Source organism: Botrytis porri (assembly GCF_014898465.1).
Source record: "Botrytis porri strain MUCL 3234 chromosome Unknown BPOR_002, whole genome shotgun sequence".
In the NCBI taxonomy this organism is placed as follows: domain Eukaryota; kingdom Fungi; phylum Ascomycota; class Leotiomycetes; order Helotiales; family Sclerotiniaceae; genus Botrytis; species Botrytis porri.
In genome coordinates this window covers 3051592-3071599 of record NW_024066076.1, presented here as the reverse complement: position 1 = coordinate 3071599, position 20008 = coordinate 3051592, and the positions used below count along the sequence as shown (strand labels likewise).

General features: G+C 44.1%; 7 protein-coding genes across 7 annotated transcripts; 2 read left to right on the top strand and 5 right to left on the bottom strand.

The window, feature by feature from the left end:
* Positions 1 to 1023: 1023 nt before the first annotated feature.
* Positions 1024 to 2641, bottom strand: EAF01_001911 (uncharacterized protein; the record flags this gene model as incomplete). Its single annotated transcript, XM_038910161.1, has 5 exons — positions 1024 to 1446; positions 1497 to 1891; positions 1943 to 2134; positions 2190 to 2451; positions 2501 to 2641. The coding sequence occupies 5 exons, from the start codon at positions 2639 to 2641 to the stop codon at positions 1024 to 1026; spliced, it is 1413 nt and encodes a 470-aa protein (XP_038774973.1).
* Positions 2642 to 3901: 1260 nt separating this feature from the next.
* Positions 3902 to 4175, bottom strand: EAF01_001910 (uncharacterized protein; the record flags this gene model as incomplete). The annotated part of the gene is made up of 2 exons (XM_038910160.1): positions 3902 to 4099; positions 4152 to 4175. The coding sequence occupies 2 exons, from the start codon at positions 4173 to 4175 to the stop codon at positions 3902 to 3904; spliced, it is 222 nt and encodes a 73-aa protein (XP_038774972.1).
* A 1975-nt stretch (positions 4176 to 6150) lies between these two features.
* Positions 6151 to 7578, bottom strand: EAF01_001909 (uncharacterized protein; the record flags this gene model as incomplete). Its single annotated transcript, XM_038910159.1, has 1 exon — positions 6151 to 7578. The coding sequence occupies one exon, from the start codon at positions 7576 to 7578 to the stop codon at positions 6151 to 6153; it is 1428 nt and encodes a 475-aa protein (XP_038774971.1).
* Positions 7579 to 7756: 178 nt separating this feature from the next.
* EAF01_001908 (uncharacterized protein) lies at positions 7757 to 9666 on the bottom strand. Its single transcript, XM_038910158.1, has 3 exons — positions 9190 to 9666; positions 8611 to 9133; positions 7757 to 8555 (listed from the first exon to the last, which is right to left on the bottom strand). The coding sequence occupies exons 1-3, from the start codon at positions 9488 to 9490 to the stop codon at positions 7940 to 7942; spliced, it is 1440 nt and encodes a 479-aa protein (XP_038774970.1). The 5' UTR covers positions 9491 to 9666; the 3' UTR covers positions 7757 to 7939.
* Positions 9667 to 10096: 430 nt separating this feature from the next.
* EAF01_001907 (uncharacterized protein) lies at positions 10097 to 13475 on the bottom strand (the record flags this gene model as incomplete). The annotated part of the gene is made up of 3 exons (XM_038910157.1): positions 10097 to 10804; positions 10857 to 13013; positions 13074 to 13475. 3 exons carry the CDS (start codon positions 13473 to 13475, stop codon positions 10097 to 10099), a joined length of 3267 nt encoding a protein of 1088 aa, XP_038774969.1.
* Positions 13476 to 13714: 239 nt separating this feature from the next.
* EAF01_001906 (uncharacterized protein) lies at positions 13715 to 16010 on the top strand. Its single transcript, XM_038910156.1, has 3 exons — positions 13715 to 13989; positions 14116 to 14428; positions 14757 to 16010. The coding sequence occupies exons 1-3, from the start codon at positions 13874 to 13876 to the stop codon at positions 15324 to 15326; spliced, it is 999 nt and encodes a 332-aa protein (XP_038774968.1). The 5' UTR covers positions 13715 to 13873; the 3' UTR covers positions 15327 to 16010.
* Positions 16011 to 16178: 168 nt separating this feature from the next.
* Positions 16179 to 19959, top strand: EAF01_001905 (uncharacterized protein). The gene is made up of 7 exons (XM_038910155.1): positions 16179 to 16935; positions 17024 to 17324; positions 17372 to 17449; positions 17508 to 17777; positions 17825 to 18488; positions 18552 to 18788; positions 18837 to 19959. Exons 1-7 carry the CDS (start codon positions 16617 to 16619, stop codon positions 19599 to 19601), a joined length of 2634 nt encoding a protein of 877 aa, XP_038774967.1. The 5' UTR covers positions 16179 to 16616; the 3' UTR covers positions 19602 to 19959.
* The last annotated feature ends 49 nt before the right edge of the window (positions 19960 to 20008 follow it).

The following is a 20008-nucleotide window of genomic DNA, read 5'->3' as shown; positions in this document are numbered from 1 at the left end:
CATATGGAATGAAGTAGGAAAATCGAATTTGAGGTAAACACCCAAGGGAAGAGGAAGATGTGAGAAAATTTAATCATCTTAAAACATTACAACCATACACCCATATCCGAATCTCCATAGCGTCATGAACATCCTAAGCAATCCTAATACTCGAAAGTACTTGAGGTCCTCTATACCCCAAATATTTGAACACCCAGAATTGATTCTTCTTCAATACGTGCTCCCAAACCACATGTGCAGTATAACCAGCACAGAAGTCATTCCATTGACTAAAAAATCCCGCAAAACCCAACATTCAAAATACGATTAAAATTATTTATTTGACTCTCAGATTCATAATACATACGCCAATCGACGTGACTTTTTTGCTTTTGCAGACCTTTGTAAACTTTTAAACTTTTGCCTGTCCGCCTGGTATCCCACTCTCTTTTGGGCTTTCCTTCTGTTCATCCATCCAACTTTTGTGCGTGTCCGATCCTGATTTTTTAGGGGTAGCTATACCAGATGACTTTTGTTTTCCTTCTATTAAAAAGCTTTTTTTTTTCCTTCCGAAAAACATAACAGATATTTTTAGTCTGACGATGAAATAATTCTAGTTTGAAAGTAAAACGCCTCTTGTTCAAGAACTGTACATTGGACTTTTGGTGAAGAATTCCGGTGGAGCGCGCAACGATAACTTGTGGCCTGGTGGTGCGTGGTGCGTGTGAAGACTATCCGGAATACATTAGGTACCGAATCTCGTGCTCTGGATACGTGGTGGATGTTTCAGGAACGGCGACATGGAGTTGATTTTAGCTGCCCTTCATCATTTTTGCAGGGCTCCTCAAAATCTTCAAGTGATCGAATTTGAGGTAGATGTGTTTGACACAAAGATAATTCGGCGCGACAGGTGCACTTGGCGAGAATTGTTGTCCCTTCTCAAAGATCCTCTCCTCGGAAGTTTCGTCCAGGGACTCCGCGGCTCGGTATTATCAAGACTTATGCTTGATCTGATGTTATTGCTCCCCTCCTTCCATTTCCACTTTAGACGGAATTTGAGTTATCCGCACAACTGAAGGAACTTGATCCTCCCGCTGCCCTATAAGAGTCGATAATAGCGACAATAGATCCATAAGTACCAGCGACCATCAAAAACGATCCGATGATAATAACAAAAACACTCCAGCAGCACATGAAGATCCACGAGCGCGATCTTTGAGTCTTTCTGAGGCCCCAGTTATCGTAAAACCACATGATACCAAATGGTTGGAAGTTGAAAAGAGTTCCGAAAAGAGCACCGATGAGGGAGATAAGACCGCCGAAGATTGGAATGGCACTTGCGATAACATAGGCGCAGATAATGACGCAGAAAGTGCAGCCGAGCCAGACCATCCAATGGGTCATAGAGTTGACAGTAAGATGCTTGGATCCACGGAGGAGACGAAGGAAGAGGAATTTTGCTGGAAGCTGTGGAAGATATTAGAGAAGAAGAAATGAGAGATGGGAGCTGTACTTACATGGGAAAGTAAAATGGTGCTAACCAAGAGACCGGGAAGAGCAAGACCGTAGCAAACTTTCTTCATGGTATCACCTGCTGAACCAAGAGCAGGTGATGCGACGTAGGAACCACAGAAATAATAGACGACAATACCGATTGCAGTGTACATAGCCGTGATGAAGCCTTGACTGATATACACTGAACGAGTATAACTCCTTGGATTGCGCATCTCAGAGTGAATGTTGAAGTATCCAGGAGTTCCAGCGAAAGAAAAAACAAGCGAGCCACAAGCAGAAATAGCATCAGTGAATGATGGGGAACCAAAAAGCTTGAAGTCAGACTTGTAAGGACCTGTTGTCACAGGAGCGTCGGCTGGTTTTCCTTGAACGCCAACAGCGATTGTGAGAGTAAGAACTTGCACGTGTTAGTCGAGTGTTTTCTCATCATGACAGCTAATTGACTTACTAGCAGTTATAATGCCAGCTACACCAATCCATGCAAGCCAGGTGATCTTGCCTAGGGTTTGGATACTGGAGAAAATGAAGGCAATGATAGCTGCGACAACCACAAACACAGCAGTGCAAGTAGCATGGGTCGATAACGCATTCAAGGCGATTGAAACACTGAGCATACCAGATGCAGATACGAAAACCCAGACTGAATAAACTGGTCAGAATCAAGCTCGTCTTTCCAATCAAACGGTGCTACTCACAAATAAAGAATGCAGCACCAACGATCTCACGAGCAACATTTCCAAAAATGATACCAGCAACATCTTCGATACCGTACACTTCTGGATGTATTCTCTTGAATACTCCAATCATGTACTGTGACCATCCCGTGATCGTGGCCATGGTGAGGACACATATGATACCGGGAATCATCCCCAACGTGTCAAAAACCGCTGGGATTGAAAGAACACCAAGACCTAAGTTGGTCTTGAGCATGAGAGCAGTCGAGCCCAAAGCGCCAACCTGAAGATAATTAACAAATATACACTTTAGTAGGTTATTCTGTACATACACCTCGATAATTTGGTCCATCCTCATTAATCTCACCAAAGACTGCATCATGAGTCACATCATTATTTGTTTCACTTTTTTGGCTCTTGTTGTCGTAGTCGCCCTGTTCAGCCTGGCGTGAGAATTGAAATTGGTCGGCCATTGCTCCCGTGTTCCGAGCTCTATATTCACAATATGACAAGTTGCAAGTCGTGGGAATGAAGATGTAGATGAGTGTTGAACAGGAAGAGAAGTCTTTTTCAAAAATATGTCATTTTCTAGGCGGATTATATAATGGAACCCAAGCATTGAGTGCGCAAATAGACTTATGTAAGCTCGGATCAGATGGAATTCCAAGCTCTATCCAATTACCAATAGGCTTGACTTGGATTTAACATCAAGTCATTGTGAAAATGTGGAAATATTAGTGACATACTATAATTAAATGGAGCGCGCTATTATGTACAACGTCAATCAAGTGGATCTAAATCGTTCTATGACTAAATCGAAAGAAGTAAAGACTCCTGATTTAGCGAGGCCAAGCGAGCATTGGCAGACGCAAAGGAACTTTAAGAAGACTTGGTGCAGACTTCTGATCTGGGGCCGCTCATGCACGACTCGAAAGTCCTTCTTTTTCCCCGCCACGGCTCTATTTTCTCAAGGCAATCCCGAATATTCTGGCAGGGTACCTCGCCGAGAACGGAGGTCCAATAGAAAGTGTGGGGAACACGTTGCAACAAACTTGAAAAAATATTTTGGTATCCATCTCTCAACTGACGGAAGTCGGCGCAAGGTAGATCTCGCAATCGGCATTCAATTCTCTAATACATCATGGGGGGGTACATTGGATGGGACCCTTCTTGCAGGCATGAAAATATGAAGAATCATGGAACTAAATACCTTCAACATTTGCAAATTTAGGTATTTCCCAGTGTTGAGTACTTTGGTAACTAAATTTCACTTGTGATGGCTCTAAGCAATGTGTCTACCCCCTTTTACAATCCGGGTCTAAGGGACAAGAAAAAAGATGGCTAGCGTGCAGAGATGACTTCGAAAAAGATTTTACAAATTACGTAACTTGGCGCAAGTCGGTAAACTATATTTGCCACTAGTATTGCAAATGAACGACATCGGAACAACCAATGTTTTGGATTGTCTATTTATTTGCTTTAAATCATCAATCATTAGATTTACGATTTATATAATGTAACACAGATGTTTATTCATGGGTTGTTTGAGGCACTTCGAATAACTACAGCAGTTGACATCAGTGCAATGCACCCCTTCCACTCAATGGAAGCAACAACCAGCTCTCGAGTCTCCTGAAAATGTTTACCAAAAGACGGTCAATCAGAATCCCAAGAGGCCGGAAACGCTCCGTGCTCGCTCACCGCAGCCGCAGCTTTCTCTCGTATATCACACTCTAGGAAGCACTTCCCTGTATGCAATGATCCGCACCCAAAAGCACTTCCTTCTGCAGGGTCGCTTTTCTCTTCGCAAACTTATTGTTCTCGGATCCGGCTGACTGAATGGCCCACTCGCCCAAGACCGCATCAGACCTGACAATTCTGACACATTCGCAGCTTCCTCGCTGAAATGTCACCGGACTACAAATTCGGTGCTTGGTTGAAGTCGTTGACCCACTTACCCCGGAATACGAAGGAAGGACTTACCATTTCCAGCATTTTGTGCGGCATGGTCGTCTATTCAAGGGATAGAGAGTCGAATTTTGAGATTGAGCAATTTACAACGCAGAAGATATTCTAGGCCCCATCAAGAAAAGTATTTAGTAAGATATCTATGTGGAACTTCCCCAGACACGTTTTCCCAAGAGTATGATCAGATATCTGGATTGGTTGCCCTGACCCTGTCGACAACACCTTGAGAGCACTTTACACTTTACAGGTGTCCAGAATACCCTCGGACAGCACAGCTAGCACATCTGGAGTCCCCATATTGCTAGTTTGGAGTTACCGCTTGGCTCTTTGATGAACTGCGGAGTGTAACACGCGAGATGACGGGACTGTTCGGCAGAAATGACCACTATATTGAGATCCCTGGGGATCGCATAGAGCAGTCTCGCTCCACCAGTTGCTATATGCAAAGCCTTCTCCACACCAAACCCATTTGATGCCGCTGAACCCCCGTGCAATTTTAGCATGGCATATGCCATATTCTCCACGGCAACAAGTAGCCACAGTTCCGAAGTAATTAGGTTGCCATACATGATGCATTCTGAAGACCCAACTTTGAAAACACCATGGACACAATGTGCCTTTTTTCTCCACATTCCGACCGGCATCAAGCCTGGCAGTGCATTGGGTGATCAACATTGGACTAGATCTCAAAATGAAGCATTATGGGGTAACTTTCGTAACTAGTATGCCTAGCACATGAATTCAAGTGTCAAAAGTAGCAGGGATACGAAGTTGATACTCGCTCCAGTATGCCTGTCGATTTGCTTCGTGGTATTCTATGTAGCATATAGTACCTCGTGAAGGTCCCGCTTTCATCTGCACTAGTAGTTTCTCACTGTGCCAATATATTGATGAGATTCTGACAACAGGTAGCCCAGAGTCTTGTACCAGTGGTCAAATTTGAATGAACCAATCGCACAGTATCTGTCTAGCAGCACCGGTCACTGAGCTTTCAGTTTCACCCCAGCAGCTCTAGGGACATTTGAATCGTTATAATTGTACTCTCCGAAGATACTTCCTGCTGCAAATGCAATCTCTCAACCACTTGATCGTTGCCTTCTTCTCAACGCGTTGCTCGGCTCCTGCTTTGTTCAATTCTCCCATACAGATATTATGATTGAAGCCGTCTATTTCATTATTGACAAAGAAGGAGGGAAAACGTGCTTATAAGAGCAAATGTTTTTCGTAGAAAGTGGGGATGTAATAGACAATATATGGGCCCGCTGTCAACGCAAGGCGTAAGATGTGGTTTGTTCCATGATGACGGAAGATAAGAACACCTGACAATAGTATGTTGCTACTCCTCATCTTATCCCAGAGCGATCGAGTTTAGCTGAAGAGGGTGGATTTTGAAGTAAAATCTTGACACGAGAGGGTCTATCTTGTGTATGCTTTACCTGATTTAGACGTTCGAGTGACATGAATTGGAGGGTTCTGTAAGGAAAGTTGAGTATCTAGTGAATCAGGTGGTAATCCGAAAGAATGATTATCATAACTAAGTCAGTTCACCGGTATTCCCGCCTGTCCAAACATCATCACCGGTCCTAAGTAGGGACGAATGTTGGTCAAGGAGACATGTCAAGAAAGATTTGTACGCTGGCAGTAGGCTATGTTTCTGGGGGGATATGGATTTGATGGCAAATGGAATCATGGACATGCATACACCCATTGGCAGCATCGGGACAAATTTTCCAGAAGGTCATCAAGGCACCATGAATGAAAAAGAAGACTCGCACATGTGCGCATCCACCAACCACATATCCGTAAATCAGTAGTCTCGTAACATAATCTCATAAATTTCATCTTATTCATTTAACTCCATAGCTTTCGTTTAAGCGCATCATTGATGATGCTTATATACTGTTATGCTCTTCTCTAAACGCCTGTTTCCATTCCATAGTCCCAGCTGCATAATGTTGAATTTTGCCTCGCTCCCTTCATCCCTCCAATATTTCTACTAGGACCAGCAGGCCCATTAAGCAGGAGCTGTTCCACTAGTCCCCTTCCAGTACTTCGATGGCACGAAAGGCATCTTAGTGACCTTTGCTTTTCTTTCCTTCCCTCTAACCACCACACCTACATCAGTACCCGCCTTATGAAACCCATCTTTAATGTATCCCATAGCGACGTTCTTGCCTAATGTTGGACTCGGACATCCACTTGTGATATTTCCGATTTTTTCTCCCTTATCATTAACAATATCCGCGCCTTCACGAGCAGGTGCCCCTTCGACTATAAGGCCAATTCTTCTTCTTTCGACTCCACTTCCACCTTCACTTTTCGGAGTAAGTTGCTTAAGAATAATTTCAGCGCCGTGAAAGCCTCCTTCTATTCTCCTCTCTTTTCCTACTACCCAACCTAGAGCTGCTTCTACTGGTGTTGTTGTATCATCTAGGTCATGTCCATACAAACACATACCAGCCTCCAATCTCAAACTATCTCTCGCACCCAAACCCGCCAACTGTAGTCTTGTCTCCCCAGCGCTCTTCAAAAAAGATTCAGTGACCTTCACCGTCTCACTCTCTGGTATTGATATCTCGAATCCATCTTCTCCTGTATAACCACCCCTACTAACCAACAAGTTCCCAGAAATCGACCCATCAGCCAAACGAATCTTTATGAACCTCGACTGTCCAAATAAGAAATTCTCAAACCCTCCCTCCTTCATCTCCTCTGCCAAAACTCCCTTCAATATTTCCTCACTCTCTGGCCCTTGCAACGCAACTAATCCCCAACCATCGAGCACCTCCCATCCGACCTTGTCTCCTCCTTCCTTGGTAAATGCCTCTAATTCCTCCCCTAGATATTTTAAATCCTTCTCTCTACAGCCTGCATTTGTAACAACATAGAATAGTTCCGGGCCCAGCCTCGTAATGATGGTATCATCCACAATTCCTCCAGTTCCAGGATGCAATAAACAACTCAACCCTCCCTGATGTAAAGCCAAATTTGCGATACTAGCCGGTGTAATCCTTTGCAAAAAAGCAGTTGCACCTGGTCCCTCAAATCGATGTTGAACCATATGGCTCACATCAAAAAGACTGGCATGCTCTCTCGTAAAATGATGAGATGCGCTCACCGAGAGTCCAGAGTATTGAACTGGCATATAGAAACCACCAAAAGGAACCATCTTTCCACCATTGGAAATGTGCAGGTCGTAGAGAGGGGTTTTGCGAAGCTCCGTAGATGAAGAAGGAGCAGATGAGGCATGGCGAATTGAATTCTGCTTTCTTGTCGTTATAGCAGATATTGGAAATCGAGCAGTAGTATTAAACGATGAGAGAGAGGTCGCCGGATAGGTTTCTCGTCGGAGAGCTGTCGAAAGCTGACCAGAGCGTCCTGGGACTGTGCGGTTGATCAATGCAGCATCACAGATGCTTGCTACAGCTTTGAATCGTCTCATTATGGATCAATTGCTTGCTATCAAAAAGTTATATGGTTGAAAGGTATGAAGGCTTATGTTGACATTCGGCTTCAAGATAACGCCCAGCCCGGTTTCGGCTCACTAGTGGGGGAATCTAGTGTGATAAGGGCCTAAGAAATGTGTTCCAGGCATACACATCATAACGTAAATATCTTTATAAACCCGATAAGAAAAATAATCATTGTTTCTACACTAATTGAACATCTGCGCATCGACACAATCAATAATCGCTGAGATTTGACCTATTGTAAACGGTAGGATATGCAGCTTCCCTCGTGAGGCTTTTGGTCTCTCAGTCTTACAACTCCCTAACAAAAACTCACACTATCACCACAATCCTTTACTTCGTCTCAAAGCTGTATCTCAACCACCCCGAGAGAGCATTTAAACTCTCCCATCTCACTGTCTCATCAGGCTCCGTCATCAGTTCCATAACTCTAGTCTTGAGGCCCAATCTCTCCAATTGAGATCTCTTTTCCGGAACCTCTTTGACCAAGTATCCTACATCATTGCATGCAATGGCAAGAACTTGCTTGTCGTTCTCCCAGGGCTTGCTCATGATCTCTGCCAGCTTCTTACACAACTCGCCTTGCTCATAATCGAGAATTTTGCGCGCGTTCTCGGCCCAAAATATCTGATTTCGATGGGGTGGTGACCAGCGGAGATGACCTGAATGAACTTCTGCAGCATACTCATCGAAAGTAGTTTGAGTCTTTGTATGCTCTTCTAAAATTTCGCTCAGTTTCTTGAGATCATCCAAAAGATCTTCGTCTGTAAGATGGCGTCCATTCAAATTTTGTAAGAGAGCTGGAAGGCGAGCGAATACCGCTACGGGGAGTAATGAACTTTGATTCGAGGCGAGAAGGTTGTACAGAGACGATACTAACAACCGGGTTGTCTTCTCCTTTGGTGATAGTCTCAAAAGTTGCGTGTAAAGTGGAATGATATCATACTCGCTATAGATTGGTCAGTTGTTTGTCATTGCGTGCCTCTCAAATAGACAAGACTTACTCCTCAAGTCCCTCTCCAATTGCAGCACCCTCGAAGCTCAATTGCCACAAAACCAGTAGTACGTGGTAAAGTAACTGTAGTCCAACGCCGCCGCCCAAAGTTCCCTCTGGTCCACTTCGGATACTTGCAGCCCCACTCCACAGTGTCGATGCAGAGTCGCCATTAGAAACGCCTGCAGCTGATTTAAGGATGGCAACTAAGGGTTCAATTGTCTCCGACCTCTGGTTCCAGAACAATTCTCTCGACTTCTTGCCTTGTAACAATGACGAATATTGTAAAACTGCTATATCTTGTAAACCACCGTCCGAGCTCTTTGCCAGTGTTGACAAGTAGTGCAGCAATTTTGGCATTGCTTCCAAGGCATTTTGAGATGCATCCTTGGATCCTGAGATTATACTTGTAAGAACCGTGGAGGTGAGTAATGGTATGGGGCTTTCGAGTTCAGCGGATTGATTCAGTAGTGGGAGGAAGGGCTTATATGGATCGTCGTGCTCCGAAAGAGTCTTTGATAACGTTGGAATGCCTATTCAATTTCTGTCAGTACCCGAATGGATAACGTATGGAGTGGCAGATATGTACCATCAAGTAAATCGCCCAACAAGACTAAGATATACTGAACAACATCTGGGCGCTTTGCTTTCGTCGCAGATTCCAAAACGCTCGATTCTCCTTCCGAACCTACAAACAGCTTTCTATACGCATTTGGATCTTTCTCTACAATCTCCTTCCTTTGCTCCTTTCTTACTTTATCAACAGCTCGAATCTTACTCAGTTGATCATCGGTAATTGTGCCAGCTCGTACAGCGCCATCCCAGGGTATTGGTCGTTGGCGAATGTTGTTCATCAGCGAATAAAGGTAAGTGGGTGGGTCAAGAGACATGATGAATTTACTACTCAGCTCCTCGGGGTATCAAATCGACGTTATGGAGCGAGTGTGTGTTATGTTTTCGTAGTTTCGTGGTTGTTGGTTATGTTGATTTGTTGATTCAAGCTTCAAGGTAGCTCTTATCGAGGGAAAGCGCTAGCGGAGCTAGCATGCTCGCTACAACGTGAGTCTTGAGGTGTGGCTCTCTCCTTCACGCTCGGCGGCCAGGCACAAACCAGCATGACCAACTTTTAATTGCTTCTGTGTTATATGATAATACGTATTCGATATATCAGTTACGAATATTGCGATTTAATTATTACTACAACAAATATAACTTTTGTCATTGCGAAAATCGTGCCATTCGACAATACCCTTATGCACTACTGGTCACTGATATAAGCTACATGCATGCACAGCATTCGCATTAGCGATATGGTTAGATAAACTTGTAATTATCATGTATACTTCTGCTGCTGCGGTATTCTAAATATAAATTGCCGGGAAACATTATGTCGTGTTAACCATGGCATTCATCATTCTATTCAATTGTGAGCCCTGCCTAGACGCCTTCCGATTGACTTTGCGATCGCAAGTCACCAAAACTTACTCATTAGTGACCTAGTGGCGGGAGGTAAAATAGTCCGCCTCACTACTCCCTTGAGACATCCCGGGACTAGATTCACCATTGCCGTTGTTTCCATTGACATTAGATTCTTTAATTGGACGAGGAACCTTTAATTTTGTACCTTCAAACATAAAACTCGTCGCTTCTCGGTCGGTATTAGGGCTTCTAAGGCTGACCATTTCCAATGCCTCCATCAAGGTAGCCCCAGTTTCGTCAAGAGCGGTTAGGAACCGTGCAAGTTCTTTGCACAATTCCCAATCCTCTTCATCTTTCGCACGAGAAAGCAAACGAACAAGTTGTTCTGAGCTTGAACTCAATTCTTCGAAAGTATGAAGGATCAGCAAATATCCGCCCGCTGTCTTCAAAGATCCTCGTTGCAACGATTCCTCGAACAGTTCTTGTGGTGGTGGTAGATAGGTAAATAGCGTCCGCCATGACCTCACTTCCGTTTTACGAGTACACTGTACAACGATATCCAAGTATTGAGGGAACGAGGATAAAAATGATAGCACACCTGGCAATAAAGCTGCCTCAGGTGACGGTGGCGTATCTACTTCCTCATCGAGGACATTATGTAATAAAATTTCAAGTGAGTGCGCAAAGTATTCAAGATCTTGATACTGATGAGCTAGATGTAAAGCTGCAGAAGAATCAAATCGAGATAAATGGAAGCGTAGGATTTGTGGGATAAATAGATGAGTCTAGAATATACGTTAGCGTGAATTCAATGTCGGACTGATGCTCAGTACATACCCTAATTGTGAATTTGAAAAAAGCAAAATTCACATCACGACGCTGAACTAGATCAGATTCGAGTCCAAGAAGAATACCTTTGCCGAGTAGAACTGACAAAGGATAGAAATCAATAGGTATGGATACCGTGGAGGGAAGTTCGCGACCCAATTCCGACGGGGCAGAGCGGAGGACGTCCTGAACCTCAGGCCATACTTTTAATTCATTGCCTTCAAAGAACCAAAGCGCATCTCGCAACCCATTACCTTGCCCATGGTCTCCCAATTCCTCGGTGGATGCAGTATTTCTGGGTGGGTTCGCTAATGGTTGATCTCTCATAAGGGCATAGAATTCGATATTTTGCGCAATGACTCTCATATCGTATTTGAGTTTGCGTTCATCGTTGAGTGATGGTTGTAATAACACAAGTTTACCATCAACCAAGAATAGAACAGTTGCAACAGCCACGTCTTGTGACGGGTCTCCTTCCAGTATCTGTTCATCCGGTAAAATCCAACTTAGGCCTCTTACTCTAGCTGGGGATCTGACTATACCATGAAATGCTATCTGCCCAACTTGTACAAGCTTCGCTACACCATTTGTTGTGGCAAAGATGTAATGATACAGTAAATTGTCATAGGTATAAACAAGTAGAGAGTCTTCCCCAGAAGGGGCGATTAGAACCACCGGCGCTGGCAAGTACTCAACATGCAACATGGCGGTATTGTCGAGGGTAGCCTCACGTGAGAATAAACGCAACTCGAAAGAATCTCCAGCTTCTACAGCAGCAACTAATATGTGTTGGTGCCAACACATACCTCCTCGTACCTGAAATTCGTTCTCCATATTTTCATTGACGAATGTCTTCCATCGACCACTATTAATACTGTAATGTGCAAGTCCACGCCGACCAGCCACAGCGACGTATCTGCCATCCGATGATATGACAGAACAACGTATGGGCCATTGATCCACAAGATAACTGGAAGGTATCTGAGCATTGTGCCACAAAGACGATTCTGCCGATAAAGTGGTAAGGTCAGGCATATCATAACCTCGATAAACCATTATATTCGAGGTAGTTTGGAGTAAAGTGCGAGATATATTTGCAGAGGCATAGCATCCAGTAATAGCACTACGCGCCATCTCTAAAGTCCAAAGTCGATTGTCTTTCTGGCTAATCAGAAGGATCTCGGACCCGCCACCAATCCATACAGCCTCTTTAACACCAACCAGCCAGCCCTCATTGTTTTCTTCGCATATCCTTCGGTCTGATCCAAAACTATTTGCCCCTGGTTTGCCAAACACACTCCACATTGCCCAGCCATTTTCATATCCTGCGAAAAGGCTATATCCATCGGGAGAATAACTGAGACAAGTCAATTGACCAGAGGAGTGTCGGGAAACTGACAGGCGATGAGTGTGTGAAGGCGGTACATTGCCGACATAATCCTTGGCGGTGAAGACTTGTATGGTTCCATCATTACAACCAACGGCTATGAGAGAGAATCTGGCATTGATAGCTGATCTGATTGCATTGTTGTCTTCATTTGTAGGTATATGAAAGCAATAGCCTCTGAACAATTTTCGGTGCCCGTCTGAATCTTTGTGCCGGGTATGACGTTGCACTGCGTATGCCCGACCATCACTAGTGATCCAAGTAGATAAATTCATCGGTCTATCATACACCATCTCGGTTACGCTGGCTTTCTTAGCTAGCCATTCCATCCGGCTAAAAATCTCTGTGCTTGTTTGGTTTCCTGTACTATCAGGAGTCCATCTGATGCACTGCACTGCCCCTGGCTTCTTTGTTGCGACGACTAATTCATCATCTAATGCTAAAGCATTGCCGATACCTGCGTCAACCTTGATGACCATTCGAAACTTTACGCTCACGTCTCTGACACCACCTCCTTCCCCTGGCCCCCAAAGAATCCTATCTCCACCCTGACTCCTATGACCACTGAAATTACTTTGTCTACGATTTATATGATTGTCAAAGTGCGGCTTGAAAACTCTGGATTCGGGATCAGTGGCTAGAGTGTAAGTTATGAGAAATCCATGTGTTGTCTGAACGACGAATATCATGGAATCGGGTCTGAGAAGAAGGGAAATATTCGATCCGTATGTAGCAAGGGATTTATGGGATCGAACCACAACAGCCAATATGGCAGTAGGCTATGGGAATAGGTTAGCAAAACTCAGTCCCAGACTTTGAAGATTTCGGAATAAAAGTACCTTTGTCTGCCATATTGTAAGGGTAGTAGATGTTATAGCCGCGAAAAGATGACCACTTCGGGATATTCTCAGTGCCAGCAGCGGATCGTTTTCTGGTCGACCAGAAGGAAAATAAGATGCATCGGTGAGGGATGATCTATTCGAAGGTCGAGTGTGAGTGTCGTGTTCAACTGGCTTTATGCCCGGTGTGATAGGTGTTATGGGGGTCGATAAACCGGAAGTAAACTCTTGATCTTCATCAGCATTCTCCTCGGTTTCATCGTTCGGCACATTTATCAGAGATCCGCTGCCTTCTGTAGGTTCCCGCGACTCCGCGTCATCGTCCGTTTGGATAATGTGATCTTTAGATGCGGCGCTGCTGCTTGCTGCGTATATTCGAGGCGCTCCAATCGGCCAGTACATGGCTGTCCAATGCCACTGGAATTTTCATCCACATCATCGCATGTCCGCGGAAGTTATTGGCGTATAATTTGAGCAAGGTGCTCTTCGTTGTGTTCTGAATACTGGGTGAATAATTACAAGCTCATGATCACACAAGGTTGTCTTGAATGGAATTGGCGGCTAATTTTCGGTAATACCCGGAGGGTGAGCTCTCGACTTGCCCAGGTGTACTACATACCGATATCATTGTCTTGAACACAATAAGCACAGGCACGATAGCCATGAGCTCAAAATTTTCAAAGCTTTCATGACAATACTACGCAATATCTTCTTTTAACTAAGATACCTAGTACCTCTTCAAGAATTATATAATACATTTTATTTTCGGCGTCCACAAAGGTCTCAAATACATAGAAAAGATGGCACCCCTCCGCCATCGACAGAGTCTCTCAAAGGAGAAGTTCTCCGGATATTTTGGCTCTTTAAAGACCCAAACTTATAGCGACCCTGGTACAAGAGGCTCTGGCTCTCATAGGTATGCCCTTCAATCATTTGGATGGCCACCATTACAACTATGGGAAGGTTTCGATATCACGTGACGTTGAAGCATTTTACTCGCCCAACTGGTTCTGTATATTCATTTCACTGACTCTTTGTATAGTTTAAGGACAATCTCATGGAATCCTCTGGGCTCACTGATAGCAACTGGGGCTGCAGATAAGACGCTGAGGGTATGGAATCCCGAGAGACCTTCAGTGAACTACTCTACTCAACTTGTTGGCCACACTGCTGGAATCGAAAAGGTGGCATTCAATCCTGTAAAAGATGCTGAACTTGCCAGTGTAAGCAGCGATGGTGTTGTCAAATTTTGGGACGTCAGAACTAAAGCTGTGATCAACGAAGTCAAAGGATTGGGCGACGCATTCACATTAGTCTGGCATCCGAACGGCGAGAGCCTAGTTGTTGGTAACAAGGTACGTGATCTAATACCGATTTTTATTTCTCTCTGTGAATAAGAGGTATCCAATAGTTTGGACAGCAGTCTCGTCATGAGAAACGTCCAAGTCCCGAGTCCCATTGGGGCATTCGAAACGTTAAACCCGAAATAACTCATCCTTGATATTGCATTGTTACCTGACTCTGCAACTATTCTCAATTATGGATTCTCATCAAGAATTTCAAAGCCAAACTTAGTCTACCAGTCCGAGTTATCGTGTATTCTGTGTGAAATTGTTGCCTAACCCTATTTTAAAGAGCTTGATTTACCGTTGCACATTTTAGACCAGAGCTAATCATCAATAGTCTGATAATATCTACATACTTTCCCCAACACAATCAACCCCCCTTGCTTCACATCAGCAGCCAGTGCAAACAAACCAAATTGCTTTCTGCTGGAGCGGTGACAAAATATTTCTTACAACGGGAGAAGGTCGTATAAAGATTTTGTCCTATCCTGACTTCAAACCCACCTTTAACATGAGTTTCGAGGCTTCACAGCCCTTCACTTTGAACGGGCATACATCCTCGTGTCTTTCCGTGGAGATGCAGCCAACAGCTAGGTTCTTGGCCAGTGGAGGCTCGGATTCCATCATTGCACTCTGGGATACAACTGATTGGATATGTCAACGTACTTTGATTGATATGGTGGGCCCCATCAGAAGCATAAGTTTTAGCTTTGATGGAAGCTATATTGTCGGGGGTAGTGATGAAGGTACAGGATTGGAAATTGCTCATACAGAGACTGGAGAGCATGTGTACACCGTCAAAGGCAGCCCTTGTCCTGTTGTCGCCTGGCATCCCAACAAATATACTCTAGCATATGTGGAAAACGGTGGCTTGAAGATTATTGGAGTCGACTTAGAAAGGAAGTAAAGGGCCTGATTTCTATGGTCTTTGAAGCCAGCTTGTAAGCTTTCTGCAAGGGGTTGATAAGCCTTACGAATGCCCTGGAAGGCACAACGACAAGAAATTCGATTGAAAGGCCACCGTAAAGTTATCCTCACAACAGAAGCGACGGATGATCATCACGATGCGGACGAAGGTGTATACGATATATCTTGCTCGCCGATTATCTAGGCACTAGCTTGTATCTCGAAGAATTAGGAAGATATACATGGCAACTTGGGGCGATGTTGTCCAAATACAGTTTACTAGCAAAGACCCATGATCCATACCTCCGTGCGTTTTAGCCTCAGCGTGTTGGATCAATTGCACATCATTTTAGTCACCCAAATATGAACTTTCCCAAGCAAGACGTTTAAAGAATGTATGGCATGAATTGGTGAGTCGGGGGCAACATCCAGCCGTATTACTAATAGGATCTCCTTTGTCTCTTGAGCTTTAATTACATCCGGTTGTCTCACAAGGCTGGTGTGTACCCAAGCAGCAGCGCGTCTGCCATGCATATGCATCTCTTGCTAAAGATGCCAATGGTTGTTGTGAAAGGCGGGGTTTACGAACAAGGTTTTATTTTAGCTTGCGAGTGAAAACGACTCTAAAGCTGATGCCTTGAGTAACCTCGAGATAACGTGTTAGGATTAACTGTTACGAAACGTTGCTAATTGATTTTATACTGTTGCAATGCGATGATGTTCCCATATCTTGTGCGTTGCCATTAATTTGTAGACCTCGCACAGTCAGCAATGATTTCCCTGGTTCATTTCCCCCATTCATGATCTCCCATCCATGGCTCCACCTTTATCACGGAATAGTGGAATAGCCTCACTTTTATAGACCCCAAACCTTATGGGTAGTTGTGATACGGACGTATAGACCCTCATCGCCAGACATTTTTACAGGCATTAGAGGAGGCCTGATAAAGTTCTAGTGTTCCTTCCGAATCTCGATAACCTAACTCCACCTCTTCTTCAATTTCTTATCGAAAAGCATAGCAGCGCAGCTTTGTTCTTTGCATTTTCCTTATTATATAATATACACCATTCATTGACAAGCCGTTTGTCACATTGCAACATTGCCTGGTTCATCGAATTAATAATTGCCTTTGCGATTATCTTTATTTAAATCACGCCGGCACGATTTCGTTGCGATAACAAGTTCTCACGACACATCACACCCTGCAAGCTTACTGGACGTCGATGATCGGTTGCATTGGATGCGGAGGGAACCCATTCTTTCAAAGTTTGAATCATCCTTCAATGTGAAATGTCTTCAAACTCGAATACACCTCGCGAAGACTTTTTCAATGACTTTTCGCAACAAACAACCAATTTAAGGCCAAACAGTAGTGTGAAAGATACGGGCAATATGGCAGGTCGAATAGATGGAAATGGAGGAGACTCGACAATTCCAAAACCGAAGAGAATTGCATGTATTATATGTCGAAAAAGAAAACTTAAATGCGATAGTTCAAAACCAAGTTGTTCAACGTGTACGCGATTAGGACATGATTGTGCTTATGATCCTGTGCGAAGAAAGTCTGGCCCAAAACGTGGCTATGTGAAAGCATTAGAAGAAAGATTGAGTGAGTCTCTAGGCGCCAGGATCCTGAAATTTAGGGAATCTGATACCTCAGTAGTTCTTAGACATTGGCTAATACCTCATACCATCAGAACAAGTCGAGAATATGCTCAAATCACAAGAACCTACAACTACAAGTCCAAGTACAAGCAATGCTAGCGGGGCTGGGTTGCGGACCGGCCCTACCCCAGATCTTAACGTTCCTAGTCCGAATATTGGAGTATACGGCGAGCGATGGCGCTATAACAATGATGCTCAACCGACGTTGAATGAAATGGGATTTTCGGCCACTGTTGGTATGGGAATGGGGCTTGATGACTTTCCCTCTACGTGGGAGATGATTGGTCTTGGGATTGAGGAACCATTGCCCCTCCAAGAGGTAGTTGATGAGTTGTATGTTTTTCGACAGGCTATTACATACATGAGCTTACATCGTCTAGGCATGAAATTTACTTCGAAATTATTCACCCTTCCCTCCCAATGATCCACAAATATCGGTACCTTGCTGCAATGAATCTGTAAGCAACTTTCTGGTCCCAAAATTGAACATTCTTTGATCTAACAGGCATTATATAGTGCGCCAAATCAACGGCCACCAGTTTCATTACGATATGCAATGTGGACGCTGGCAGCTTCCAGTTCAGAAAAATACATGGATCTTAAAGACCACTTCTATCAGCGAGCCCGAAAATACATGGAAATGGATACGCTGAAAGGATTTGGTGAAAGCATAATTTCTGTTTCGCATGCACAAGTTCATATTCTTTTAGCTTTTTACGAATTCAAAATGATGCACTTTCCTCGAGCTTGGATGAGCACTGGGGCTGCTATTAGATTATGTCAAATGTGAGTACCCAGAGTCTATGTGGAGCTTGTCCGCTAATCGACTGAAGGATGGGTCTACATAGACTTGATAAGCCTGGTTTAGAAGTCAAGCAGTGTCTACCACCACCGCGAGATTGGACAGAAAAGGAGGAGAGGCGTAGAACTTTTTGGATGGCCTTTTGCGAAGATCGGTATGCTAGTATCGGTACTGGCTGGCCTATGACCATCGATGAGAAGGATATCACATCGGACTTACCATCTTCAGAGGATGCTTTCAACATGAGTAGACCGGAAAGAACGCAAAGTTTGACTGATTCAATGAGTCCCCAGGGCGCCTCTAAGTTGTCACCATTCGCTGGTGTTGTTTTGATGGCGTCACTTTTTGGAAGAAATCTCCTACATCTACATCGTTCTGATCCTGGTCATCGTGATAACGACTTAAATGGGGAGTTTTGGAAGCGGCATCGACACATGGACAATATCCTTCTCAATACATCCCTCTCTTTACCTTTCCACCTTCGACTGCCTCACGGAATGGCTAATCCTAATAGTGTATTCTTAAATATGAATATTCATGCTTCTACCATCTGCCTACATCAAGCAGCAATATTTAAAGCTCAAAGCAATCGACTGCCTGATACTGTCGCCGCCGAAAGCAAAATCAGAGCCATCAGTGCTGCCAATGAGATCACAAGCATCATGCAGATGATCTCGCATATGGATCTATCAACTGTGAGCGCGTCGCAGAAACATAAACACACAGATTTGTTTGAAGTATTACTAACCAATTTATAGATGAATCCATTTATATGTTTCTGTCTCTACGTAGCCGCACGCGTTTTTGTGAAACACCTCAACGATACACCAAAAGATTCTCCAGTTTCGGATTCTCTAAGATTTCTCTTGAAAGCCATGAATGCCTTAAAGAAGAAGAATCCTTTGACAGAGTCCTTTCTTGTACAATTGGACGTTGATTTGGAGGCCATGGGAATGCGCAATAGTAAAAAAGATGGATCTTGGGATGAGACTTTGGTATGTCACATCAACGCCTTTCGATATCTATTAATCTAATGCATTTAGATGGGATCCAAGGAGACTGGGATGCCCGGAATGAATCCAACCACTACTGGAGCAAATAATCAATCTGGGTGTAACGTTGTGCGATTCGCAGAGGGAGGAGGTCCGGATGCCTTTCGAGTGATAGGCGACAGTCCCACTAACCCTCAAGAAACATCACGCAGTATTTCTGCCGATAACGAACAAGGGATTAGGAGAACGTCAACAAGCCCTATCGTTGATCCATTCCCTCGTGACTTCGACGTGGAACAGAGAGGCTGGCCTAAGTTGAACGGACAAACACAAGCTCGAGACTTGAGGCGAGGCGTACCTGTCAGTCAAAGCAGAGAATCAAACGGCAATACATACATCCACGATGTTTCAAACACCGGCATGAGAACGGGTCTATCTTCCAATACTGGCAATACTTCCACCCATCCAGCACTCAGATCCACGTCTGATAGTCGACCTCCTACTCTACAACATGGACAGAATACTACAAATACTGGATCCTATGAAACTCGTGCAGCACCAGATACCAATCGCGAAGTACGTCTCATGGATGCGTTTTTCTCGACACCTCCGGGATATAATAACATTCCAGCTGGGTCGAATATAACACCATCCGTATATAGTATGCCAGAAACGCCTGGGAGAACATATACGACTCCAGATCCGTGGCCGCAGCAGACGACTACGGGACTGACGCCGGTGGGGGAGGGGGTGTTTAGACAAATGATGGGGTTGGGACCCATGGATCCGATGGATATCTGGGAGGGGAATAACTGAGTTACTAACTTTATGAAATTTATCAGGTGATGGGTTCGGGTCTAGGTTTAGGTCTGGGCTGCTCGGATATAATGCGATATGATATGATGTGTTTTGAATTAGCTATGGATACAAATATGGTCCAGGAGAAATATCGAGGAAGGCAACATTGGCTTGGATTGACATTGGCGTTGGAATATCACATTGGCTTTGCTATGAGAACCTCTTTTTGGTTTAAGGGTAGAATCAGGTTGCAGCTGACATCATGGAGTATACTGTATAGAAGTATACCGTATACTTGATGGGCGAGGTTTGTATGATAGATATCTGATGTAATAATTTGGATTTAACACTTTATTTTGAAGATCCAAGATTCATCCAAAAACATTCAGTTTCATTGTCCTGTGTGCTTGCTAGCCCTGACTATA

Coding starts and splice junctions, on each gene's coding strand:
- EAF01_001906 (XM_038910156.1), top strand. CDS start 13,874: ATGGCACCCCTCCGCCATCGACAGAGTCTCTCAAAGGAGAAGTTCTCC. Junction 13,990..14,115: donor AGAGGCTCTGGCTCTCATAG/GTATGCCCTTCA, acceptor CTCTTTGTATAG/TTTAAGGACAATCTCATGGA. Junction 14,429..14,756: donor GCCTAGTTGTTGGTAACAAG/GTACGTGATCTA, acceptor AATCATCAATAG/TCTGATAATATCTACATACT.
- EAF01_001905 (XM_038910155.1), top strand. CDS start 16,617: ATGTCTTCAAACTCGAATACACCTCGCGAAGACTTTTTCAATGACTTT. Junction 18,489..18,551: donor CGCATATGGATCTATCAACT/GTGAGCGCGTCG, acceptor ACCAATTTATAG/ATGAATCCATTTATATGTTT. Junction 18,789..18,836: donor GATCTTGGGATGAGACTTTG/GTATGTCACATC, acceptor TAATGCATTTAG/ATGGGATCCAAGGAGACTGG.
- EAF01_001908 (XM_038910158.1), bottom strand. CDS start 9,490: ATGTCTCTTGACCCACCCACTTACCTTTATTCGCTGATGAACAACATT. Junction 9,134..9,189: donor GTTGGGCGATTTACTTGATG/GTACATATCTGC, acceptor GAAATTGAATAG/GCATTCCAACGTTATCAAAG. Junction 8,556..8,610: donor ATTGGAGAGGGACTTGAGGA/GTAAGTCTTGTC, acceptor ACCAATCTATAG/CGAGTATGATATCATTCCAC.